Below are 26,037 nucleotides of genomic sequence, written 5' to 3'. Positions count from 1 at the left end.
CGAGGAGGCTCAAAACATTCTTTTCAATTTCTGTCTCACAGGGACCTTATCCAAAGGAAAGAAAATGTGGATATTTAGTCAATCTTTTTAAAATACTTAAAACAAACAATCCATTATATAGCTAGAGATTGAATTTCTCCGAGTATTAAGAGCGAGCTTCTCTCTTAATCAAACCTATTTGTACTCTTACGATTGAAGAAGCCTGATCGTTCATCAGGTGCTCTTTAATATATGGAGCATACATCTGATCGTCCTCCTGGTCCATCGCCTACCCACGCTGATGGATCCAGATGGGGCTCAGGAGAAGACGACATTTTCGGTCGCGATTTCAACAATGCACAACATCGACATCATGACGACAACAACACCAACAATAACAGCATTGACAACGATGTACAATTTGGTGATACATCCTATACATCGCCGCATTCCAGACATGAAAACGATCGGTTTCCGATGCACCGACATGTGAGCTCTTTTGGTAGGAGACGTACTCTCGGATTCCACCGTGGAAATAGTCTCTTCCATCCACAAGACATGGAGCTCACGCAAATGGTCCCCTTCCCAGCTGGAAGAGAGAGCATTTCTTCTTTTACATCTTCGATTGAGGGTGGAAGTGGACACATTGCGGATCATGAGGATGAAGAAGACGAGCCGCCTTCCGATTATGCTGATACAGCACGTTTGACTGAGAATGCACAGCCTTTGCGACACAGCCCTTCAGGTATTCAATTCGATACCTCGAAATTGGAAAGCGGAATCGAGAAAGAGCGAACGCCGATACGATTTAGCACACATCGTCAAGCGAACCGCCTTAACGTTGTAGGCACGATTCTTCAACGGGCTTCAACCCGAGTGGTGAACCTCCACAATACCGAGCAGAAGACTACCGAGCTGGAGCGAGGCACTTCTATGCGCAAAAAACATGAGTTGAAACGCCAAACAAAAGCAGTCATTTATGAGAAGCCGGCTATCGAAGCTCCCCCTTACTCAGAACATGCTGTGGATATAACTTCCACAACCCTTACCATCCCAATGCTGCAGGGCAGGTCCTTGTGTATATTCGGCCCACGAAACTTTTTTCGGGTTACACTCTATCATATTCTTCATCACAAGTAAATATTAAGCTTATATGTTTGGAGGCTATGCTTGCTCACAACTTTTAAATTGCAATTTATTAGATGGACAGAGCCTATTATTCTTGGTATAATCTTGCTGCATGCTATTGTACTTTCCATCGATGCTTGGAATACCAGACAATGCAAAGCCCAACCACAAGATGAATTTTCGGGTTTTGATCAATGCCGAACCCTAGGGTGGGGCTCCTGGTTAGATTGGACCTTGCTTATAATTTATTCCATCTATTCGTAAGTGTTCAGTTGATGCAATCTAAGTGTGAGTAAGTGTTTTAACTTGCCCTTTTGATTTCAGACTAGAAATATTTGCTCGCATTGTCGTATCTGGATTTATTATCAACCCGAAACCACCAACGGTCGCGCCCATTTATGTCAGCCCCCCCGATATAGTGGATAATCGAAATCTCAATACACATCCTCGTTCCCAGATTCATAATTCCAAAGAGTTATCACCACGCAAAGACTCGCTAGCCAGGAATGCCAATACCATAGATCAGGCCGTGATTGCATCCAATTCCACCTCTCAAATTGAAATACCACGCGCTACAGCCTATTTGCGACATAGCTTTAACCGTATGGATTTCTTAGCGGTCATATGTTATTGGGTGAATTTAGCGTTGGTGTTAACGAAGACCCAGACGACGGATGATCATCATATATATTTGTTTCAAGCGTTAGCTGGGTTGAGACTCTTGCGATTGTTGAGTATTACGCCTGGAAATGCGGTAAGCATCTTATATCCACACTTTATCGACTTTATTTGCTCTCGATTCTAATGCTGCTCAATGCTACTTAGACCATCCTTCAATCCTTGAAGAAAAGCGCTCCTCTCCTTGCAAATGTCGCTTTCTTTGTTGGATTTTTCTTTGTTATCTTCGGTATTGTCGGTGTGCAGGCGTTTCGTGGATCACTCTTGCGGCGATGTGTTGTGATTGGTGATAATGGTGAGGAATTGCAAACGCTTGACCAGCTATGTGGAGGTTGGTTAGAACGGACTGAGACCGGTGTAGTGCAGGCTGTATCCTTCATTCGCAATTCAACGGTGCCAGGTGTTCCAGGAAAGCCTTCACCACTATGGCCGAAGGGTTACTTGTGTCCGGTTGGACAGAAATGCATGGTGAGATCATTTATCTTTTACATAGAATATAGGTTTTGTCTCTAATATAAAAAAAAATTAGGAGCGTAAAAATCCTCATAATGGCACAATTAGTTTTGATAACATTGCCGAGTCTATGCTTCTAGTTTTCGTTGTTGCAGGAGGTAAGATTCCTTTTTATATTTCGGGACGATGCCCCATCGCTAAACATATCTGTCTTTTATCTAGTTCAAAATTGGACCGACATTATGTATGACATTATGGACTCGGAATTTGGCTGGGCGTGTATCTACTTCATCATCATTGTTATTGTGATGAATTTTTGGCTTATCAATTTGTTCGTCGCGGTGATTACGGAAATGTTCGCGAAGATTCGACAGGATACTTCACATAGTGCTTTCACATCATTAAAGTAGGTTTTAACAGCTTTCGTCACCTAGTTTTGATTGATTAAAATTTGTTACTCACAACCATTTAATAGGCATACAGTTGTACTCTCGGAAACTGGAGAAGGCTGGGCAATTCGCGACGACGCAACGCGGGAGCCAAGCAAATTCCAGAAAAACTTCAAGAAATCTGAGCCGTTTTGGGTCCTGCTTGTTTTTGCAGATCTGGCTGCAATGGGATTGAAGAGCTACTCAATGTCAGCAGGTGGCCTTTATGCAATAGGTTCGTGTATTTTCGTGTTCGCCTACCTATAAGTATTAATTTTCTCTTTGTACAACAGCCATGGCGGAGCTTGTGTTCACTCTCATATTTCTACTTGAAATCATTCTTCGCTTCATCTCTTACATGCCAAATTATCGCAAATTTTTCCGCTCCAAAGCCAACTGTTTTGATCTTTTCCTCGCCATTTCCACCACAATCATTCAATTGCCACCCATCCCGCAGTCGCCGGCATATAAATACCTGACTGCCCTACAAATTGCTAGAGGGTACCGTATCATCGTAGCAATTCCGCTTCTGCGCAAATTGATGGTAAAATCCATTATTACCTACCTATAAAAGCATAGTCCATTCATTTCTTCCGAACCTTTATTAGTGGCAAGCTATTGGCAGTGTTGTGGGTCTGGCAAATCTTGTGTTTTTCATCATTCTCATTCATTTTATCACGGCACTTATTGTAAGCACATACTACTCTCTGAACAGCGTCTTTATATACAGGATTTATTCATTCTCTTCCAATTTACTTTCAGGCAATACAACTGCTGCGAGATGTTATTCCAGTTATGGACGAGGATGGAAATCCCATTGAGATGCGTTTCTACACGTTCTTTAACAGCGTGGTGGCACTATATCAAGTAACTTCTTGAAAGTACCCTCTTGCCACTTAGCTTACGCTAAAATTTTTTATTCTTTCATGCAATAGCTTTTCAGCGGTGAAAATTGGTCGGATGTTCTCTTTAATGCTATGTCGTATGATGCACAGTGGAAAAACTCTGCAATCAACGCCATATTCCTTGTGCTTTGGTTTGGATTTTCTAACTGTAAGTTTTTTGGCGACTTCTGCCCCTTTTGATGGTTAGTTTACCCGGACTTTTCATTCTATAGTCGTGCTTCTCAACATGTTCATTGCTATTATCCTGGAAAATTTTGAAATCCACGAGGATGCGAAGAGAAAAGCACAGATTGAGGCTTTTATCGACCAAACCTCGAAAGCTAGGAGATCCAAGAATGATCCTATTAGCCGGTGGAACATATTCCGATACTTTGCTCCAAAGCCTAAATCATTAGCCGTTGAAGGCATGCCGTCCAGCCTTATCCTGCCGATGCAAAAACGATATATCCGCGATTTCTTGACGGACCACAATCCGAGCGAGAAGAAACAACCAGAGTCGTATAAATTGCCCTCCAACTATGCGACTTGGGCTCGAGTAAGGCGGTTTTTTGGTTTTAAGGACGACGATCATGTTGGATTTGCTGCGCTTGCGGACCGGCGTGGAAGTACCCATTTTGATGTGAACCAAGCCTCAGCGGCACATTTATTATCAGCTTTTGGGTATGTGTTTTTCTTATCGCTAATTTTCAAACACGCATTAACCTTTTAAATTTTGTTCACCTGTCTCCATCTATCATAGCTCTTCCGATCCATCCAAGGACAATAGCGAATACTTCACCTCGGCGGCCAATCGAACCGAGCTCCTGCGTGATGACATGCGGGAAAGGAATGCGCAAAAGGAGGAGTTTATCACCCAACACCCGATGTATGATGTATCGCTCTTTATCTTCCGACCTTCTAATCCCATCCGTCGCTTTTGTCAACGATTGGTTCCACCCAGCTATGGCGACCGTACCTTTGGTGTGCCTCCACATCCCGTTGCTAGCACTGCCTTCACCCTCTTTATATTCCTTTCAGTGGTTGTCAACGTAGCAATCACGGCTGTGAATACGCCCATGTTGCAACGCAAATACATGCTTGAGGGACGCGGCCATGAGTATATCTTCTACAGGCTCGACACCCTCTTTACCGCCATTTTCACCATTGAGTTTCTCATCCGCGTGATCGCAGACGGATTTCTATTCACCCCAAACGCATACCTGTATAACGCTTGGAATGGACTTGATTTCTTCGTGCTGTTTACCCTCTATGTCAACTTGCTTGGAAATTTGACGAGCTCAACCGGTCTTTCCCGAGCATTTCGTGCCTTCAAGGCACTACGTGCTCTACGCTTGATCAATCTGGCCCCGGCAATCAAGAAAACCTTTTATGCAATTTTAGTCGCGGGATTGCCGCGGATTGCCAGCGCAGCTGCCCTCTCACTGTGTTTGATTGTACCGTTTGCGCTCTATGGGCAGAATCTATTCATGGGCCTCTTCTACCAGTGCAATGACAACTTCAACAACCAGGTGCCCGATATTTCGAGCTGTGTCGGCGAATTCTTACAGTCGCTCCCTAACGACAACAAGGCGCTTACACCTCGGGTGTGGTCAAACCCATACCACTATAGCTTCGACAGCTTTGGGTCCGCACTGTTGATTCTCTTTGAAATTGTGTCGGGAGAGGGTTGGATTGATGTTGAAACAACCTCCATGGGCATCAGAGGATCAGGATTGACCCAGGGAATTGATACATCGCAAGCAAACGCCATCTTCTTCATGGTGTTCAATTTGGCAGGAGCGGTGTTCGTGTTGAACCTATTCTTGGGGGTCGTGATTGAGAACTTCACACGTCGCAGCGGCACCGCTTTTCTTACGGCCGACCAGCGGCAGTGGATTGACCTGAAGAAGCTGCTGAGGCAAATCAGGCCTGCGAAACGCCCCAAGGTACGACCTGTTGGTCGTTTCCGATCATGGTGTTATGATCGTGCCGCCGATAAGCGTGGTTGGTTGAGTAAAATTATGACAGTCGTGTGCGTGCTCAATATTATTACGCTAATGTCGGAGTACCGCACTGAGCCGGAGTGGTCGAATAGATTAAAGGGTAGGTTGAGCCGATTCGATTGCTTTTTATACTCGTTGTGGGCATTTCTAAGTTGGCCTCTCCAATATAATTCTAATTATTTAATTTTTTTTTCTACTTAGAATACCTCTATTTGACATATACATTTTTCTACATTGCCGAGATTCTTATCAAGCTCATAGGGCTTGGATGGGAGAGTTTCCGCCAAAATTCTTGGAATCTCTATGACGTGGTCGTTGTCACTGGGGCTGCGGCCACCACATACGGCATGCTTCATCCAAATCAGTCGACTGCCGTCATGGAGGCGCAGAAGCTGTTCCTTACCGCCATTTGCTTCAAACTCGTCCAGAAGTCTGACAGTCTTAATCAACTGTTTAAAATAGTGGCGGCTAGCGCGCCCGAGATCTTCAATCTCTTTGCGGTGTGGTTTGTGGTGCTAACGGTGTACGCGATCATGTTTGTGGAAATTTTTGGGCTGACGCGCTATGGCTCGGAGGCGAAAAATGAGCATATCAATTTTCGGAATTTCGGCAATGCACTTCTGATGTTGGTACGGTTTTCAACGGGGTAAGTGATCATACAGCGCTTTGAGGAGTGGATTCTATCCTTGGAGGGATGGAAGAACTAGACGCTAACGCCTTCCCAACTTATTCTCTTTTCAGGGAGGATTGGAACCGAGTGATGCACGACTATACCGTCGAGGTGCCGTTTTGCGTCAACGATCCGGAGAACTACCTTAACTCCGACTGCGGTAGCACCGCGTGGACCTACTTCCTTTTCCTCTCATTCAATATCATCTCTATGTATATCTTCACGGCTATGTTTGTTGTCGTCGTGCTCGACAACTTCTCGTACTGTTATCAGATTGCCTCGTCATTTTCGCTGATCAACCGCGATGAAATCCGCAACTTCAAGCGGGCCTGGGCCACGATTGACACGGAGCGTACGGGTTATATCCAGAAAAAAGACTTTGTACGTTTCTTCCGGCTGTTGTCGGGGTCGTTCGATGTGCGCATCTATGGTGACGAGTACTCGGTCAAGCGGCTGGTCAGGGATTGCTCAACGCCGCGCGCTGCTATGGAATCTCAGCACTTTGTGGTTGACCGACGAATGCGGCTTGAGCAGCCAGAGATCGACTGGCGAAGGCTCAGTGCAAAACTGAACGAGCTGGATCAGCGCACACTTCACGAGCGACGCCACTTGTTCAACTATCTTTACCAGGAGGCGGTGTGCAGCGAGGAGCAAGGAAAGGGTATATCCTTCACCAACATGCTCCTGATGCTTGCGCACTACAAGCTTGTCGACGACGGCAAGAGCCTGCTTGTGGATGAAATCCTGCGACGGAAGCAGAAGCTGGAACGGGTGGAGGATTTGGTTAACCTGGATCGTGTCCGTGGATTGCTGAGGACGCTTTTTACGCGGCGAAAGTTCCAAAAGATGCTTGCCTTAAGGCGGCAGCGTCTTACCGCCCAGCCCGCGAGAGCAGGACACGAGGGGTATGAGGGCGATGTCCCGCGGATTGTCATCGGCTCTCAGTCTCAACTTGCCGAGCCCTCCACCTCTCGCCCTAGACCCTCCCTCCAGCTCTCCAACTATTCCGGCAGCGACCGAGAGTACTCGCCAGGGCCTGCCTCTCCAACCTCCCCCTCCTCACCGCTCTATTCACCCTCATTCTCCCCGGGCGCATCCCCTTATGCTTCCTCCATGGAGGCCCATCACATCGGCTCACTTTTCGGTGGCAGCCCCAACCTCAGCTATCGAAGTTCGGCCGAATATTCCTCGGGAAGCGCAGAGCAGAATGAAGCGCCGTCTTCGTGGCAGCCCTCTGCGTACGCCCAATTGCATGATGGCACCGACCGGGAGCTGGATGAAAATACCGCGGAGCAGGTCGTAGGAATGCTAGACAATCATTATTGGAACGATATGCTGCGAGAAGCTGCTTCTCAACGAAAAGATTAGTTTTTGTTTCCCATTTTTTTTCTTCTTTCCACAAGTTTATTGTACATCATACCTTTACTTTCTCGCTTTTTCCCCTTCCCATATTCCTTCTCTTTTTTTATTATATTTTGTTTTTAGCATTTTGTATTTATTTTTCTTTCTCTTTTGCATTTCCTTCTAAATTGTTTTTTTTTTTTTTTTGTCTTTATATAAGTTATAAGTTATTTCCCTCTCTTCGTCTGTTCCAGATATCGCCTCTCTGTTTCCTCTGTGTGGATATAGGAAGTTCTTTTTTTCATTTTTCCTCTATTCCAACTAAACTCGCTACATTACCATATTTATTTATTCCGAATAATGATGAGGGCCATTTATCACCTATGGTTGAGCAAGGTGTATTTATTTCCAATAACAAAAAATGAAACTGGAATAAGGGAGAAAAGTGAAAAAAAAAGTCGCATTCCTCCTGCTACAGGAGAGAAGAAATATACAAGAATTGACGAGAATGCTATAAATATTAAGTCGAATTGAAGCAACTTTCAGGAGACTAGATCGGGAGAATGTTGTATCTCTCGAAGGAGCGAAAGAGAGCAAAAACATTAGCGATTAAGTTGAGGCTAGGGGAGGGGGAAAAGAACGGAGGGGTGCATTGAGAGGTAGGATAAAAACGAAATTTAGCAAAAAAAAAAGGAGGGTAAATGGAAGAAAATAGAGAGGTGTATACATATTGGAACTTGTAGATTATAGGGGGGAAGTTAGTAGTTTCGATCTAATCTCTCCTGTGGTATACCAATACACTTGGTAGGGACCACGCCCTGCGTACAACCGCGTGTCAAATTCACACACTGACTCCAGCCGTCGTCGTACTCGTGTATTAAGAGCACCTCGTCCCCAACCTGTACATCCAACTCATCGGAGAGGGTGGGCATGAATGTGGCGATGACGGGAAAAGGCCCCCTTGGAATGTTCGGGCCCAGAGAGGCTCTAAGTTGATAATCTGCCAGTGACGACTGAGGGGTTCTCAGATGAGGGAGGCTATCTCTTTCGAGGGCACGGATAGGGAGCGGGGCGGGTTCTACTTGCGGGGGCGGAGTGAGGTTGTGGATGGGGGCGGAGATCATTTGCGGGGTGATGAGGCGTTGCTCTTTGTCGGAGGCATCTGGAGTGCCTTTGCGGCGGTACTGACGGAAGGAAAGCACACCGACTGCAAGGACGACGATGCTGCCAACTACAGTTAGTCCGGCGACCAAGGGAGCTGATCCGGAGGAGCCTGAGGCGGGTGGGTCGTTGGACTTGTCGGTCTCCACCGCGACAGCCTCTCCGGAGGGGGCGCTGTGCTTATCCGAGACGCTAGACTTTGGAGCAGCGTTGGAGTTCCCTGGAGATTTGGGGTCCTCGCTGTTAGTGATGAATTCACTTGTTTCACGCTGATTATTGTTCGCTCCCTGCTGCGGGTTTGCTGACCCGCGTGAGCTGTTATCATTAATGATGAAGTCGCTTGTCTCACGCTGCTGGGTGCTGGGAGTCAGGGTTGGTTGGGCTGCTATTGTTTTGTTCGAGGAGGCAGACGGAAGAATCCTGGAGGAGGGGACAGAGGGGGGAACAGCGGCCCTTGTGCTCATGTGGTTCATCGAAGAGGAAGGGGTCCGCATCACATTTTTGCCCCCCATACTCGAAGGGGAGCTTGTCCCCATCACATGTGTAGCTTTGGGGGTCATCTTATGGTGGTTCGCTAATAGCCACAAGGGAAAGGAGAAGAAAATAAGAGCAACCAAAAGCGGTAGGTCAGTTGGGATGGACTAGAGACACTAGGCAAAGAGGGGGGACTGCAGAAGAGAACTTACACATGGGCCGAGTTTTTCTTCGTTTTGGTCTCATGGAGTGCTTGGGTTTATGCTTCATTGTATCGTCTTTGCTTTTCATCATATTTCGTGGTTGCAGCCTGGCAACGCTTGCGCCCATAGGGCGCGAGGCCATCGCATTAGTGTACACTGCCAATGCAGCGAGGAAAATCAGAATGAGGGGTAGGTTTCGCATGATGGAATCACATGTGGGGGTTCAATTAGCCGGGACACAGCGCATTGCCTCTCACGAAGGAAGGAAGGAAGAAAGGAGAGAAGCGGCAGAAGCGCAAACAAGGGCAAAGCAGAGAGGGAAGGGAGGGGAGCAATTCGGTGCAGAGGAATGAGGGCCGCCGAACGGTGCTCTTGGTTTTCGTTTTTATTGAAATGCCGGTGGGACAAAATAATGCAAGGCTCGACGCACTTCGATCACAGTGTTCGGGTTAATAAATCAAAGGGGTTTTGTCCAACCGCAGTCCCCCCAATCGCACCTCCCCAGGCCGACTCAGGCCTGTCTTGATTGCCGGCTTTCTCAAAGCGTCACACTCCATTTGGGAAAGGCGGCCAGAAATTGGGAAAAATGGGAAACAACCTTGGTTAGCAGGATCGGCCTGAAAAGGAAAGTGGGTCAGGCATGAAAACATTGCGCTATTACTCTCCCGGGTGCTCGGGTGGCCGCGAGCCTAATGCGCTTACAAATGAGACGGATTCTGCCTCACTTATCCCCCACCCCACACTTGTAACGAGCATGCGGGACTGGGGATCGCGTCATCCTGTCACCGGCAATGTCTCTGGGAGCTAGCAGCAGGCCACCCTGGCCATCCGGATCTCTGCTTCTGCACGACGTTAGGCTTCGATGAAGGAACCAGCCGGGTCAAATTCCAACAGGCTGCCAGAGCTGCCCCACGTTAACTAATGAGGTGCGAATGGTGAAGAGACCCGGGAAAATCGCAGTTGCAAGTCTTACACTGGGGCGGTGGATCGGATGATATCTACACGTTCGCCACTCCCTCTGCGGTTGCCCGTTACTAAGCGATAATTTGACGCGGCTCTCACATTTTTCTAGCGCATTGGTGGCCACCCGGCCACCGAGTTTATTTGCTATATATATATATTTGTTTAAAAATATACAGTGCGCTATAATTAGATATACGCCGCAGTACTTAAGATTGCGTACACCTGTAGTACTGCCGTGGATCTGGTGTACTGAGGGCCAATCAATGCCTAACCAAAAAAGAAGGAGCTCCGCGTCTCAATCCGATTAATGAAGTGGGTTGTCGAGAAATTGGGAGCATGGCAGTTTGCTTCCCCACGTCCCGATGCTTTTGGTCGGGGGTAGGAGAAGTTCCTTTAGAGTGGACACACCTGGCTGTTATATACAAAAACTAGGCTTGCTTTTTATATATTTTCTCTTGCAGGCAGAAAATCATAGAATGTCTAGATTAAATAGGAGTAACATGTAATAATACAAAATTGCAACATGAAATTCAGCAGCAGAAGACCGCAGAGAACATCACTCGTCGCTTTGTTTGTTCGTTTTCCTCTACACAACGGAAGATCTGTTCACTACATTTGTGTAAAATACCGGTATCGGCAACTGCAATAAACGCGAGAGCCGTAGATCAATTGCTCCCATAAGTGCCCGATTATTCCTGGTCCCATAGGCATCCGCCTTCTGTGATATTAATAAATAGGTAAGAAAGGGTCATCCCCTAGGCGGATCAAGAATTGAGCGAGCGGAGGTACTGAACCCACCCCTATTATCACTTCTTTCTCCCTGGAGTGTACCGCTGTTCTTTATATCCATGGTAGTGCCACCACGACTACTTGCCTGCACAGGGTTTGTGACCTGGTGGCTTTCGTCCATTACCGAAGGTGCGTTACTGAAATCTATGTAGGTCGGTAAGGCGGAAGGGAGGTTAAGACTTGCATAATACCGAGCAGAATCTATTTCGAGTGCACTAGAAAAATCAGTGACGACCGGGTCTCCCTGATCGCAGCTCACGTTCTCGACAATGGGTGGATGCTGAGCCGTGGACAGGCCACTGGGCCGGACAGAGACTGAAAGAGTTGGGAGAGATGAGGTCTCTATATTGGAAAGGCCCGCCAGTTGGCCCAGACTTGCAGCAGGCAAGCCGGCAGAGAAAGAGCTACAAGATGGGGATAACCATTGGGAGGAGGGGCAAAGTAGAGGAGCTACCGATGTCTGCATCTCATTGGATGTACATTGGAACTGGGTGGGTAAAGAGGGGAGAGAAGCGAGGGGAGATGGCGATGATAAGGAGGGATCGATGGTGGGAGGAGGGGCAGAGGTGGCGTTGGGAGTAGTAGCAGTGGGAGTAAAAGGGAGAGTGAGAGCCGACGTTGACTTATTTGGATTAGGCATTAAAAGCATCGACAAAGTCCGATGAGATGATGTTTCCCCATTTATTCTGTCCGTATTCGATAATGATCTAAGGCTTACAAGAGGGGCTTCAACTGGTATAAGAGATTGCGACGGGTCTGTGGCGACTGAGGACGTCTGATGTTTTTCAGTGTTTGCCAATAAGCCTTCAATCGTGTGTATCAGTTCCACGTCGCAACAAGCTAGGCCCTTTGTTTTAACCAGTTGTAACACTCGTCGCATTCTCCGGAGGGCTTCCTCCCGTTGTTGGGGCGTTCCCAGTGCCAACAGGAGAGAGTACACAAATGCGCTCGTATTGAGCCCAAAAACCACCACAGGGTGCATTGGCAGACTATCCACATCCTTCAGTACGGTTTCGGCCAGCTGAACAATCATGTTGGCGGAAGTCACGCACTCCATGATAACGCCAATCCTGAGCGATAGAGGAAGGGGAATCCGTGCTTTCGAAAAATGAGAGTGAATCCTGAGGATTTTAAGGTAAAGAAGCTGCTCTGCGGCGTACACTGGATCGAGGTTGTTCGTGAAATCAAGCAAAAGCCGCTCCATCGAGGAGACAGCGGAGGATGCGTCCCGGAACTCAGTAGAAGGGGAGGATTCAGGAGGGGCTATCACACGTTGCCAGATCTCCGTCAAGAACACCGACAAACAAGCGCAGTTGTAGAACGAGCGAATCAGGTGGATGTGCTCTTTATGGTGAATGGAAAACCCATTTTGCTCGTCGAGCGCGAACAGAGCCGACTCATGCTCGTCTTTGACGGGAAGTTTGATGGGGGCTGCCGCCACGTCAGGCTCAAGCCTGTTCCCTAAATGGAAGGCTTCCCATGTAAGCGCAATCCGAAGTCCCCACCAGACATTATTTCGCAACTCGCGCTCGACTGGATCCAGCTGCATATCGAAATGCTCCATGTCTTGCTCTGGTATACGGAGCTCCTTGCCTATTCTCAGGGCTAATCGGTAGAGTGCGGAGCACTTTTTAGAATCCCCAAGATAATTCATATGGCCCGCCATGATATATAATCCCTGCATTCTAGGTAGAGTGGCATTGTATGGCTCATTCTCCAACAACGTCAAGGCATAATCGATGAGCATTTCTCCGTTGAATCGAGCGGTCTCATCGTTGCACATCACCATCACCTTCCCGAAAAGCGTAGCATATAAGAAAGGATCGATCTGTTGCTCGCAAAAGTTTTTAATCATGATGCTGCGATTGAGAATCAATGGATGAGGGTTGATGTGTTTAAAGAACCAGCCATTGATAAGCATGATCCCTTGGGGAAGGGTGATGGATTTGAGCGGATCTCTGTGACAAAAGAGTCGAGATGCTTTCTCGATTTCCAGGTTTTTAACGTTATAGCGAGGAAATGTTTTTGCAACGCACTCATCCATACTAAGAGAGCTCATTTTCTCAATCAGAAGGCTGAACATATCATTGGTGACAAAATTGCAGCCAGGAAATCGATTAAAATGGATTAGTTGTGCCCATTTCCGATTCCATACGGGCCGTGTGATGCTTGGCGAAGCGATGCCAGCCTTTGGGGAGGAGGAGGGAAGGGATTAGAAAGGTTAAAAAGAAGCGAATTAAGAATCTATTAAGGAAGAGCTTATCTACATTAGGACCGAAGAGTTCTCGGTCAAGATCTGGGATCAGAGTTTGTAGTAGGCTTCCATAGGTCTGCCCAGAGGCGGAGGCAACATTCACAAATCTACCCTCGATCTGCTCTTGAAAGAGCATGCTTGGGCGACCCCTCCGAGTTAGAGAAACGGGGTATATGCATTGAATGCCTAATAATTTACAACGCGAACAACCTTCGAGTACACCGTCACACTTTTGCTTCTTTGCTCGGCATCCACAGCATGCTCTTCGAGCTCGACGTTTCTTTTCAATCGGCGTCTTTTGGCTCTTGGGCCGGTCGTGATCAGCGGAATTTTGCATGCGCAATTAGAAAAAGATAAAAGGGCAAGATAGGGAGGAGAAAGCCATAAAATAGATAGAGCAAAGCAAACTTTTGCGCGCGCTCCTAATATATACAGGATTTTATGAACTTCAAAAGTGGAAGGTAATATAAACACGACACATGGATTCGGTCCTCGGTTGGCCTACGCGAAATACAAAACCGCATTATGGCAAATTACAGCTCAAAGATCAAATTAAACGATCTCTCCAGCGCTTAGGAGCTCTCTAGAGTCTACGAAGAGTTGAGTAGCGAGGAATTGTGAGGATATAGTTGGCGACTCGTCTCGGCTTGGAATCGTGAAAAGGAACGGTGCAAAGAATTGGTTCATTTTGCTGAGTCTATTTTAGCCCGCTTACATTATCTGCAACCCTAGCTTGACAGCCTAGTCTTCTAATTGCAAAAGCGCTGCGATGAAGAGGCTGTTTGACCCTACGCGCCCTTTCATGAGCCATACCAGTATTGGGTTTGATTCTTATTTCTCTTTGCAATTCTTTTTCCCTTTGACTCTCATCTACTTGCACCTGTCAATCCAAATTCCCGCTTAATCATTCATTTTACACAAGTGTCCTCAAATATGGTAATATTAGGCGATTTAAGAGAAATGGCCGTAAGAAGTACTGATAAATCGGCTTAGCTCAGTTTGAAAAACAGACTCCCCCAGTGAAATTCCCATTTAGAGCAGCTACCATCCTTGGTTAAAATCTCGGGCAACTTCCATAATACGTGTGTGATCTCTACTCTCGCGGCAAGCCAATACTCTTCTGGAGGCACATAGTCAAAATGTATACAGCTTATCCTGTCCACTATTTTCTATTGTGGATACTTAGGGCAGCAAGTAGTATTGTTTCAAGTGTCAGTGTCAGGCACAAAGGTTGTGCATGATACCAAGTTGGACTTAGTGACAGACCAGTTCTCCCGAATGGCCTTACAGAGGAAATGGCTGTATTAATGTCACAAGTTTGATTGAAAATAAACAAACTCTTTTCAATGGGCAAAACAACATATACAATGCTATCTGACCGTGAATAACTGGTGCCTCTCTCGCATGAATCATTCTAACTCGAAAGCCATGCTAAACTTTTGCTTGGTTATTTCAAAGGTCGTACTAGGATTGGTATGGTCGACCATCAGTCCTGACATTGTATAAAATCTCTTGGAATATTAATTTTAATTATGTACGGTATGTTCAGGGAATGGAAAGGAGACGAGCTGCATGGTTTAATTCCTTTTCAAAGTCACTTGAATCTTTCTAGCATGGATGTAATAAGCAGGATTCACGTAGCTAGCAATGGTAGATACAACTAGAGCTATTACCAGACCTTAGGCATCAGCCACCCTACTTCTACGCCTGTTTCACTACTTCCTAGCTCATTAAAACAAAGCTTGTTTAAACATGAATATTGAGAGCAAGCGTGAGATTTCCTCAAGACAAATTTCGACAAATTTGATTGATGCATATGCAACTTAACGGTATTTATTTACGTGCTTTTTACATATTTATATTTACTTTTCTCCCGGTTAACCTAGTGCACCTAGCGTCCATTCGCCTCTGATCCTGTTTAAAAGAAGGGCATATCAGGGGTTACCTCTTTCAGGTCGCCGGGTCCGTCGAAAACTTCTACAATTCGGGCCACATCCAAGTGGATTTTTCTTGTCGTATGGTCGCCGTGTTTGGAGAGCCGTCTCCAGCGTTCCAAGTCCTCTATATTGCGCTTGTCACCATGCGCTTCCTCGTTATATTTCCAGTGTCCCTCACTGAACGCTATAAATCCGTGGACGAGCTTCTGGCCAAAGTCATACGTAATCGTCACGACCGAACCCGTCTCCTCCACCCACGACACATTATATATATCGTCTCTGATTTTTTGATAGTACGCCTTTTGATAGGCATACCTTCCTTGCATCGGTCCCCCATAGATGGCATAGACGATAATGTTTTCGGATTGAAAATATGCTTCGTACCTGCCTAATTGTCCATATTCATAAATAACGTGTTTCCCGATAATGTCCATTTTAGAGATGCAGGATGGAGACCGGCTGAAAATGGGCGTTTTATATACCCCTCCCGACATTTGAAATTTCCCATGACGCATCTTCCGTTCGGTTAAATTTCTCGGCCACGAATTTGTTCCAAATAAGTCCAATCCGTCCATGGAGTTGGAATATAAGAATAGGATATATAGAATTCAAGAGAGTTGCCGGGTGCTTTCCTACTTTGTTTCATTTACCAGTTCTCTTGTCCCTAGAGATGCTTCTTGAATAACTTGATTTTTTGAATACAGTATCCCATCTGCAAGATAGCATCGAATACTAGTATTGAGTTATTACTAAATGCATAGATTGATATTGAGTCTCGTGTCGCTGTTTCATCCCAGAAGAATTGCCCCCCTATTGATCATTTCGGGGACCAAAGCCTAAACCCGCAAGAAGCATTCGTGATCCGTATTCGGATTGCCAAGAAAAGTTAGTGGACTGTTAAGTTACGGAGGACAACTGTGATATGCTTGAGCTTTGAGATGAAGTTCTTATAAACAGGAGAGTGAGTGAGTCGAAAAAAGCAGCGGGCCATGTGTTCTTTGTTGATTAGTAGGCTGGGTATAAGTTACGATCATTAGAGGATATTCTCGACTATCTTAGGATATTATAGGATTTTTCTTTTCCAATATGAGCTCTAAAGAAAAAAAGGAATGCATTTTTCCCATTTGGGGGGAGGTGAAAACGTTTTTCCATTCACTTGACCACTGTACTCCTAGCGCGAAAAGAATGCTAATAATAAACGGATTGCTTCTAATTAAGTTTGGATAGCTTCCTGGCTCATGAAACAACAGGGGTTCCTCCCCCAACTGCGTCGGGTTGAAGAATAGGTGTATTTTCCATCAAAAGGCATTTTGCTTGGTAAATTATCAGGAAATAGCCAGCTCGAACTGCTTGTTGCCTTTGCCCATTGTACTTTCGGCGCAACCTATTCTTAGTCAGTTGGCCTTCCGGGAGGATAGAATGAGTAGGGGAAACCTGCAGTCTCTATTTTACAAATGTGTCAAAGATTGTCACATTAAAATTCAATATGCCCATTATCATAAGACGAAAGAGAGAACCAAATGTTCGATATCGCACTTTGGATAGCATTAAAGGATACAATGGACAACAAGTGGACTAAGTGTATAGTTGAGGTGAACATACAGAGACAAAGTCCAATAGTGCAAAGTTGAGCGTTATTGAAGACTGCTGAATCGGTTCACTTTAGCACTTAGAGGTAGCAGCAAAAAAAGGCTCTCTACAACTAAATACGAGACGGCCGGGGAATTTGGAATTGTCATGATAAAAATCAAGGTGAGAATAGGTATTGAAGATGTTTATGATTGAATTGTAGTTGAGCTAGGTCTCAAGGAAATAGACTAGCTGCCTGAGTAACGGCTGACACTTTGATGGCAAAAGAAATTATAAGATAACAGACATATGGAGGAGATGCCAATATCCATTCCCTGTGACACCTTTAAGGAAAGCTGTTAAACATTATCTCAGTAATTGAATCCTCGCCATGGGGCATCCCATTGCTCTGGAGCGCCAAGCTTTCGCGGTCGGCGGATTCCTGGGCGATGTAAGGCGGATGCGGCACGCTCACCCCAATCAATAGATGGCAACTGCCATTCGCGGATGAGTGAACCCTTTCGGTGCCTTTTTTTCACCGAGTCTGAAGGTTATTGAAAACCTTGGTGGCTCTGCGCCCAATCACAGCTCGCAAAACCCTCCAAGTCTCAGTGGCCCTTTGCAGGAGAGGGCGCAGCATTGGTTAGCTTAAACTTCTGGCCCCACACAAGCAAAGAAAATAGAGTAGCCATCTTCTTTCCATCTTTTCTCATCACTGGCTCTGCCACATCTCTCGAAGATTCCTCCCCAGAAGCCCTTGTGCTCAAGCCCTCTTGCTTTGTTGTGTTGTGGAAGCTAGGTGATGCTTTGATCCCCGCCATTTGTGATCTTCAGGTAAGCTCTCGTGGGCCATGGCCGCCGGCAATCATCTGTGCAATCAGATTTCCGATGCACACATGAGATCTTGGCCCGCGATGTGCGGCTTCATCCTCGATGATGTTTGGCCATTGTTTCTGCTCTTCTTCTGTGGACTAATCTTGTATCCCTTCCAATCTAGAATTCACTATATTTTTTGTTTCCCAATCACTTGATATATACCCCCTCTCTCTTTATTTCCCACTTTCCGCTCTCTTTGCCGCCGAGCTCTGCATCCTTGATTCACTAATATCCACCACACAGCAATCCATTACAATTTTTGTCTGTTCCCATCCTAGTTCAATCTTCAATGCTTGGGGCAGAGGTTCCATCTAATCGTGAGGGAAAGGAACTGCCTACAACAGCCACCTCGTTACGAGATCACGGACTTCATGCTGCCCCTCCGCAATCATTTCAAGCAGGCATCGATGCCGACGCCCTCCTTACCACTAATCCCCGTTCAAGCCCACGCACATCCCGGGATGCTGAAGGCCTTCCAATTCCCCACATATCCGGACCGCCTAGACAAGTCCACATAGCCCCTCGACGTCCGGCCTACCATACGCCGGACACCTCCGACCTCCCACACTACTCTTCCGCCAACTCCCCCGCACTCGACCTAGCGCCGCCCCGCCTCTCGGACAACGCCCCTCCGCCACAAACCCACCAGCAATCGCAGCGCTACTCGCAGGCCTATCGCCCTTCTGATGCAATACGTCGTGGCCATGAGGATCGAGCGGAGCACTATCACTCATCACAACCAGTACGCCCGAGGTCGAGGAAAGTGGTGGGGCAGTATACGCTAGCTAAGACCTTGGGGGCGGGGAGCATGGGAAAAGTGAAGCTTGGTATCCACAATATTACTGGAGAAAAGGTGATATACACCATCGCTGCACGAAACCTCCAAGAACTAATTTGTTTTGTCTTTGCCTTTTTGTTTCTGTTGGGAATCTCTGCAAACCAAAGGTTGCCGTGAAAATTATCCCACGCGGAAGGGCTCAATCGGATGGGCGGCGGTCCTCCGAAAAAGATGAGAGCGACGAGGCTCGTGTCGTCCGCGAAGCTGCCATTACTCGTTTACTGCACCATCCTTACATCGTGGAGCTACACGAGGTGTTTGTGCATACTTATCACCACTACATGATATTTGAGCTCGTCAATGGCGGACAATTGCTTGATTACATCATCAGCCACGGGCGGCTGAAGGAGAAGCAGGCACGGAAGTTCGCAAGGCAGATTGCTAGTGCGCTAGGTAATTTGCATTCCTCCTCTTGTGTCTTTGCCAGCCATCCACCGGAGATGTCTAACCTTCCGCTCCTCACTTTCATTTGAACTAGATTATTGTCATCGAAACTCTATCGTGCACCGAGGTATTTTTATATTCACATCGACTGCTATTTGCTTTGATTTCTTTCCTCCTTGGCATGGATGAGTTGCTGAATCCTATTTGAAAACCTTAATTCTTTTAGATTTGAAGATCGAGAATATCCTCATATCCCAGACGGGCGACATCAAAATCATCGATTTCGGGCTGTCGAATATCTACTCTCCTACTTCGCAGCTCTCCACGTTCTGTGGCTCTCTGTATTTCGCCGCCCCCGAGCTATTGAACGCAAAATTGTACACGGGTCCTGAGGTGGATGTGTGGAGCTTCGGGATTGTTCTCTACGTGTTGGTGTGCGGCAAGGTGCCGTTTGACGACCAGAGCATGCCCGCCTTGCATGCTAAAATCAAGCGAGGACTGGTCGAATACCCTAACTGGCTATCGAATGGTACGTCTTGTCGTGGCGCGGGTTTTGACGCTCCCTAGCCTAATGCCATCCTCCCTCCCTTTTTGACTGTTCTCTTTAGATTGCAAAAACCTTCTCTCGCGTATGCTGGTCACCAATCCGATCCAGAGGGCAACCCTTGCCGAGGTGATGCAACACCCCTGGATGAACAAAGGCTTCGACTCGCCCATCGACAGCCACATGCCTTATCGCGCGCCCATCACACTGCCTCTTGATCCGGAGGTGATCACGGGCATGAGCGGGTTTGGCCTTGGAGCTGAGCACGATATTCAGCGTCGACTCGAGTCCATCACACAAAACGAGAGCTATCAGCGTGCGGCACGACAGCTGGCGCAGGGCCTCGCCTACCGGCGCCGTGTTTCCGCAGAAGTACAGCGAAAGATTGGCTCCTCCACCACCTCTTCCCTCACGAAATTCAGCTGGAAGCCCGCCTCACACATCGCTCCTCCCCCGCCCCCAGACGACCCCGCGTCGTTGCCCGACGCCTATCACCCTCTCGTCTCCATCTACCATCTGGTGCAAGAGAAGCTGGAGCGTGAAAGACTTCCCGAGCAGCGAGCGTCCACATCCACCGTGAACAGCATACCTTTTGCAGAATATCCTTCGGCCGCGCAGGGGACGCCGGGTATGGGGCGCGACGGCGCTAACAAACCAACTCCACTAGGCAAGTGGGATGGGCTGGTCTCAATCCCCACACCCAACCTGCACGAGGATGTGCGCAAGAGTGAGGCGATCGCCGCTGCCGAGGCTGCCCTGTCGGGAGAACGACCCGCCCTCTCGGAGCGGCAGGCGCCTCGAAGCGAGAAGCGGACGACCAACAAGTCGGCCTACGCCGATGCGCTGTTTGCCAACAAGATGCTCCGCCGATTAAGCAAAACTTTCGCGAGAAGCCGGCACTCCCTCGACAACAGTGGGATAGAGGCAACATCGCCCCCCGAGCTTAGCAAACACACAAGACATTTCTCGCTGTCTCTAAGGAAGCCCGCCGCCAATCGAGGCGTGGTTGGCAACGACCACGCCTCCCCTCCTTCAAAACGGTTCTCGCTACTGGCGTCACCTGAAAATACCCCTGCCCTCTCGGATAAGAGTACGCGGCGGCACACCCTTTTGCTCCCATTTTCGCTACGCGGCAAGCCCTTCCAGTTCTTGGAAACTGGCTCCCCGGACCAGGCGGAAGACGGCGAGGGGGATCGACCCGGGGCTCGGAGTAAATCCAAACGTCTCTCCAACATCGGGAATAGCATTCGCAAGTTGGGGAACAAGATCGCCCACCCACGATCCTTCGTTCCCGCAAAGGAGGCTCCGGGGCTGCATCGGTCGTCGACGACGACAAGTCGAAAGACCCCTCTCTCCGCCCTAAAGCGAAGACATAGGCGCACCCTGTCGACGGCAAGTGCGCCCGCCCCCACGAATCTACGTGCCTCCCCACTATCGATAGGAGAGGAGGGCGATGACATTGGTAGCAATGTTGAGGCTGGAGAGCGAACCCCGTCTCCCCCCGAGGAAAACGAAGAGGTAGAGGGCGGCTCGTGGAACGAGGACCAGCGCCAGCAGCTCGAACGCCACGTCTCCCGCAGCTCGGCCTCGTCCTCACCTCAGCACCACCACCACCCACCTCCCGCCTCCGGCTCGGGCTCGCCCGAGGTTCGCACCGTATACCTCAAGGGGCTCTTCTCCGTGGCCACCACCTCCACGCGGCCCCCCAATGAAATTCGCGAAACCCTGGTGGGAGTGCTCAACCGGCTGGGAATCGAGTTCCGCGAGTCGGACGGCGGGCTCGAGTGCATCCACGCCCCCAGCGTTGATCTCTCCCGTCTGGACCATCTCCACAAGGGGAGCCGGGGCTCGTCCGTCTGGTCCGGAAACCAGCCCACCCACCCGGTCCCCCAAGCCGACACGCCCCCCTCCTTCTCCAATTCGGACTCGGGGGTCGTGCGGTTTGAGGTGTTCGTCGTGCGAGTGCCGTGGTTGCTTGGGATGCATGGCGTGCAATTCCGACGAGTTGGCGGGCCCATCTGGCAGTACAAGAACGTGTGCAGCAGAATCTTGACCGAGCTGAAGCTATGACACATTTTTGCTTTTCTTATCTATTATCTATAATATATATAAACATATATATATATATATATATATTCTACACTTCATTTAGCTAGATTGTGTGTGCTCTCGAGGTGGAAGCCCTTTCTTTTCTATTTCTCCCCCTTCATTTAATTCGCTGCGCTCGGCCCCCCCTTCATTTCTTTTTATTCTCATCTGAATAGGGTTTAAAGAGATTGTTTAATAGTTTCTTGATTTTCCTTTTATCTTTTTTGGCATTTTTTATTTCGCTTTTTTTTTTTTCCTCCTTATTGATGTTGGCAATTACAATCAATAATTTATTTTTTACCTCCTCTTCCTTATCTGTTTCCCCCGTTATCTCCCGTTCTCACCCCTTATACTATTGTTATACTTCTCATATATTTTGGAAACATTATTCAGAATATAATAATTTTCTCCCTTTGCTTTACTCTTCTCCCTCCTTCCCAACGGAGCCACCCCATCTCATTTTCAGCCGAACCGCGACAACGGCAATAGATAAAGTCGGTTGGGATCTGAGATATGATTCTCAGACTAGATACTACTCTCCTTATTTGGAAAGAGGAGAAACACCATCTACATTTTAGGCTACACGGATTAAATCAAATTGATAGCTTCACACACAGGCTGGGTCCGAGGGTAGGTTCACACGCCAGGAGCACTTTTGTACGTGCACCCCACCCCTCCGGCCCGTTCATACTCTTATGTGCTTCATGACTGTAATCAAGAATCCTCGCTCTGGCCCCAACCCAAACCAATGGTCAAGCTATTGTTGGAGTGTCTCGGCCTCGTGTCTAGCTCACGGCAAGCTGCTTTTGAGCGTTGTTTTTGCTAAAGAGAACGCAGAATCAGGGCCCATCGCTTATTTTGCGCGTAAAATATCTGAAATAGTATCGCGTTCGGAACACCCGTCTTATTCTTGCTGCTAAGAGTGAAACCTTCCCTCCAACTCATCCTCCTCCCCAACTAGCACCATTTCGATTTATTCCTTGAATAGGATCTGTATCACACGATCTCCTTTCTAGAAACACTTGTCCAACATGCCGTTGACCGGTTCCCAACCTCATAGTGAGCTGAAGCAACAGGAAGTACTACTATTCGACTACGTTTAACGCAGCCATTTCATATCAGACATGACTTTGGGATTCTTTCAAAGGTAAGGAGGTTTTCTCGGCTGGTTCCCTCTCCTCTCGGTCCCGTCCAACCAGCTAAACAGCCAAGGGCTGAGCTAATCACTCTCGTTAGCGCGACCCAGGTCAGGGGAACCAGCTGCGGATTCTACGCATAAATTGGTGAGGAGCTTGCAATAAAGGGATCCCAGGGATGTGGTACAGTATCATTTTTTCCAAACAAATATGAATAGAGCTCCGCTCATTCGAAGAGAGACAAGGTCGCGCTTATGGCCCAAATGTGATGATGTCTCGAATTTTTTTTTTGTCAGCTCAATCAAAACAAGGTGGCCGGTAATTATGTCCAGAATTTTTCTTTTCACCGTTGTTTTTTGAGGAAGTAAGTCTTCAGGCTTGCAGATTTGGGCACTTCAGCCTTGTGGCGAGAGCACTGCATTAATTTTATTCCTTCCCCCTCTTTCTTGGCGATGTCGTCCTAGGCTGTCTGTGCCTTATCTAAGCGAGCTCTTTATTTTCAAGAGTCAGATCTGGTGGAGTTCAAACCATACATTTCATTCAGACGTAGTATTAAATGAAGACAAAATGTCTTGGATAATACATATGAAAATCAACCTTGGTTCATGCTTTTTTGTTACACCCAAGAAGAAAAATAGTCCGAATACAACGCTGAGATGCTGGCTCTACTCCCCCTCGACCATTTCATATGCTAGGTTTAGCTAATGGTCATCTAATCGTATAAAATAAGCAGGAGCTGGAGGCTTAGGAGAAGAGGGGAGAGGGGTTGCTACTCTCACCCGTGGGTATCTTGCTCCCAGATCCACGTTTAAAGATGGTCGAGGTAGAGAAAACAGGGGTGTTTTAGATTGATAATGACGGCTTGCGCTGTTGCGAGAAAGAGCTGGTCCGAGAGCTTATTACTTGCAATTGACGTGGTCAAAACTGCTCAACTGAAGGGAAAAGTGGAGGTTGTATTAAAGAAACATTTACCTAGGTTTTGGGTTACCCTAAACAAAACTGAAACACACAGCCATGGCATTCGTCAATCATTCGAATCCTCTACGCCTTGTATCCCTTGGTTTGAATTCGACAGAAACTCTTCTTGTTGAGCGCTTGTGCACCTGAAACCAATAGGGAGTCTTGTGGGAGCTTCGAGCAGTAACCACCGAGTTTATATAGACAGATCCTCCACCCAAATCAGCACCTCACTCCCAGAGGCTTTCCCCTTCCTTTTTGCCAGTGAAGCACCTGTCCTACCCGCCCCTACCTTCTACTCCCTCCTCTCCTCCACCCTCTCGACCTCCTCTTGGAGTATGCTCTCGCTAGCGGCCTACAACGCTTGGAACACTCTCACTTGCCCCGCATTGCAAGCCATCTGCAGCCATGATATTCGTGCCTGTGCTCGTGCTCATCTTGAACATAGCGTCCATCGTTTGTGGAGGAGCCATGATGAGTATGGTGCTTTGGCTGCGCTATGTGCAGCCCAACATCGCCAACACCCTCTCCTTCAAGCTCTCGTTTTGGATAGGGCTCGCGGACATTTTCTATCGTGCAAACTTCCTTCTGCGGCGGACGTGGGATGTCTTGGACGAATTTGTCAGTGAACATGGTAACATTGCCCGCGTGCTATATTGGTCTCTCTACGCGTTTCCATTATGGTAACGATCACCGTGTCTTTGTGAGCCTGGGCACTTTAGCGATTGGTCTCGTTACTAATTTCACGAACCATATCCTGGATTTCTCCAAATTGCTCCTTACTGTAGGTTTGCGTTCCTCACCATGTCGGTGACCTTTGATCTGCATCTGTCCTTCGTATTTCGCCTGTGCAACAGCTCCAGACTCAAGAGGCTCTACCTGCCTGTCTCCTCTGTAGCTGCCGCGGTGCTGCCAATTCCAGCCGCCGTGGTGGGAAACGTCTGGTGGGATCGTGAAGAGGTAAGTTGTCGAGGGGAGCGAGCGAGTTAACGCGTTTGGGTGCTCTTCCACATTGCCACCCCGCTCCTTCTAACGCTAACGCCCGTCCATTGTATTAGCACCGGCTTATCAATGACTGGGAGCTTGATCAGAAAATATGGATCGAGCTCTTCTGTCTGGATATCTGGGTGGGCCTCGCCATTGCCTACTCCTTCCTCGCCACCATATGGGTTCTGGTTCGACTGAGAAGCGAGCTACGCATCCTCACGGAGAGTCAGTCGTATCCAAACGAGCCGGCCGAGGCAAAAGACAACAACGTGCTCCATTCGGTGGTGCGTGTCCTCCTTTATCCCGTCGTCCTTGCCATCTGCATGCCGCCCACCATAGTGAAGAACTGGCTGATCATCAAGGGGCTGCTCAACTCTCCCTTAGGAATCTCCGCCTGGTACGCAGAGGCAATTCTGAGTGGGGCTCAAGGGATCCTCAACTTAGGCGTATTCCTTCTGAACCCCGCAGTGGCACGCGCCTTCTCCGCAATATCTCTCTTAAGAAGAGAGCCGTCACACGAGGTCATGGACAACTGCTTCGTGCCCAAGAATAGAGTGGTGGTAGGCTTCGATCTCTCGGCCACTGGCCAGGAGCCAACCGCAAAATCTGGCTTGCCCCAAACTCTCTTTGTGCCCGAGACTCAAAGGTGGAGTGGTGGGGGTTTTGTGAGCAAGGTCGAGCCATGATCCAAATCAGCTTGTGCTCAAAATGTCTGTACACAGTTACCATTTTCCTTATCTGACTGTATATAGATATGGTTTGTGTCGATATCTTTCACATGTATTTATATATATATATATTTGCAATGGTCCTTCAACTGTTTAATTTTCTGATCGCTCGCGTCTTTAACCATAAATCTGAGACTTGCAAGCTGCTTGGTCTCGAGCATATAGGCGCTGTGATCACTTATCTCCGATTCACCTGATCATTTTGGGAATAGATCCTACTTTATACTCCATATCTTATCGCCACACACTCAACAAAAATGTATGAAGCTGATCCATTTAGCCGGCCAATGGACACACTTTCCCTTCCTTTTACTCGGTCTACCCTGGCCGAGTGAGATCAAAGCGATAAATCAAGGGTGTATTGGTAAGGCCAATTGAAAATGAGCACCTCTCTCAATATGTTTCTTTGTTATTTCAGCTTATGTAGAGTTCAATCGCCCGATAATCCCCCAATTCCCTCCACTGAGTTCTAGAAAAATGCCAACGATTATCCCCCATATATAATCCTCACCGTCTCGCACTTAGCATTCGGCTTTTCAACCTAGATTTAACTGAAACTTAAGAAGGCAAATTATTGTGCCCTAA

At 47.7% G+C, this 26,037-nt stretch overlaps 7 protein-coding genes across 7 annotated transcripts; 4 read left to right on the top strand and 3 right to left on the bottom strand.

Annotated features, from left to right (window-relative positions):
- Window positions 1–231: 231 nt before the first annotated feature.
- Window positions 232–7,591, top strand: VTP21DRAFT_2668 (uncharacterized protein; the record flags this gene model as incomplete). Its single annotated transcript, XM_069392885.1, has 15 exons — window positions 232–1,115; window positions 1,182–1,367; window positions 1,432–1,861; window positions 1,933–2,253; window positions 2,315–2,396; window positions 2,461–2,644; window positions 2,714–2,901; window positions 2,960–3,210; window positions 3,275–3,355; window positions 3,429–3,533; window positions 3,602–3,719; window positions 3,784–4,231; window positions 4,311–5,653; window positions 5,755–6,199; window positions 6,295–7,591. The coding sequence occupies 15 exons, from the start codon at window positions 232–234 to the stop codon at window positions 7,589–7,591; spliced, it is 6,363 nt and encodes a 2,120-aa protein (XP_069249916.1).
- A 731-nt stretch (window positions 7,592–8,322) lies between these two features.
- VTP21DRAFT_2667 (uncharacterized protein) lies at window positions 8,323–9,604 on the bottom strand (the record flags this gene model as incomplete). Its single annotated transcript, XM_069392884.1, has 2 exons — window positions 8,323–9,299; window positions 9,412–9,604. The coding sequence occupies 2 exons, from the start codon at window positions 9,602–9,604 to the stop codon at window positions 8,323–8,325; spliced, it is 1,170 nt and encodes a 389-aa protein (XP_069249915.1).
- A 678-nt stretch (window positions 9,605–10,282) lies between these two features.
- Window positions 10,283–13,544, bottom strand: VTP21DRAFT_2666 (uncharacterized protein; the record flags this gene model as incomplete). Its single annotated transcript, XM_069392883.1, has 4 exons — window positions 10,283–10,509; window positions 10,588–10,632; window positions 11,164–13,342; window positions 13,422–13,544. The coding sequence occupies 4 exons, from the start codon at window positions 13,542–13,544 to the stop codon at window positions 10,283–10,285; spliced, it is 2,574 nt and encodes an 857-aa protein (XP_069249914.1).
- A 1,782-nt stretch (window positions 13,545–15,326) lies between these two features.
- On the bottom strand, window positions 15,327–15,779 carry VTP21DRAFT_2665 (uncharacterized protein; the record flags this gene model as incomplete). The annotated part of the gene is made up of 1 exon (XM_069392882.1): window positions 15,327–15,779. One exon carries the CDS (start codon window positions 15,777–15,779, stop codon window positions 15,327–15,329), a length of 453 nt encoding a protein of 150 aa, XP_069249913.1.
- Window positions 15,780–17,305: 1,526 nt separating this feature from the next.
- On the top strand, window positions 17,306–18,019 carry VTP21DRAFT_2664 (uncharacterized protein; the record flags this gene model as incomplete). Its single annotated transcript, XM_069392881.1, has 3 exons — window positions 17,306–17,365; window positions 17,503–17,748; window positions 17,912–18,019. 3 exons carry the CDS (start codon window positions 17,306–17,308, stop codon window positions 18,017–18,019), a joined length of 414 nt encoding a protein of 137 aa, XP_069249912.1.
- Window positions 18,020–18,079: 60 nt separating this feature from the next.
- On the top strand, window positions 18,080–21,626 carry VTP21DRAFT_2663 (uncharacterized protein; the record flags this gene model as incomplete). Its single annotated transcript, XM_069392880.1, has 5 exons — window positions 18,080–18,643; window positions 18,736–19,021; window positions 19,107–19,139; window positions 19,239–19,541; window positions 19,621–21,626. The coding sequence occupies 5 exons, from the start codon at window positions 18,080–18,082 to the stop codon at window positions 21,624–21,626; spliced, it is 3,192 nt and encodes a 1,063-aa protein (XP_069249911.1).
- A 2,008-nt stretch (window positions 21,627–23,634) lies between these two features.
- On the top strand, window positions 23,635–25,410 carry VTP21DRAFT_2662 (uncharacterized protein; the record flags this gene model as incomplete). The annotated part of the gene is made up of 5 exons (XM_069392879.1): window positions 23,635–23,830; window positions 23,897–24,073; window positions 24,144–24,420; window positions 24,526–24,697; window positions 24,796–25,410. 5 exons carry the CDS (start codon window positions 23,635–23,637, stop codon window positions 25,408–25,410), a joined length of 1,437 nt encoding a protein of 478 aa, XP_069249910.1.
- Window positions 25,411–26,037: the final 627 nt, after the last annotated feature.

The sequence above is a fragment of the Calcarisporiella thermophila genome, assembly GCF_041956535.1.
Source record: "Calcarisporiella thermophila strain CBS 279.70 unplaced genomic scaffold VTP21scaffold_15, whole genome shotgun sequence".
NCBI lineage: Eukaryota > Fungi > Calcarisporiellomycota > Calcarisporiellomycetes > Calcarisporiellales > Calcarisporiellaceae > Calcarisporiella > Calcarisporiella thermophila.
This window is presented reverse-complemented; position numbering and strand designations above follow the sequence as displayed.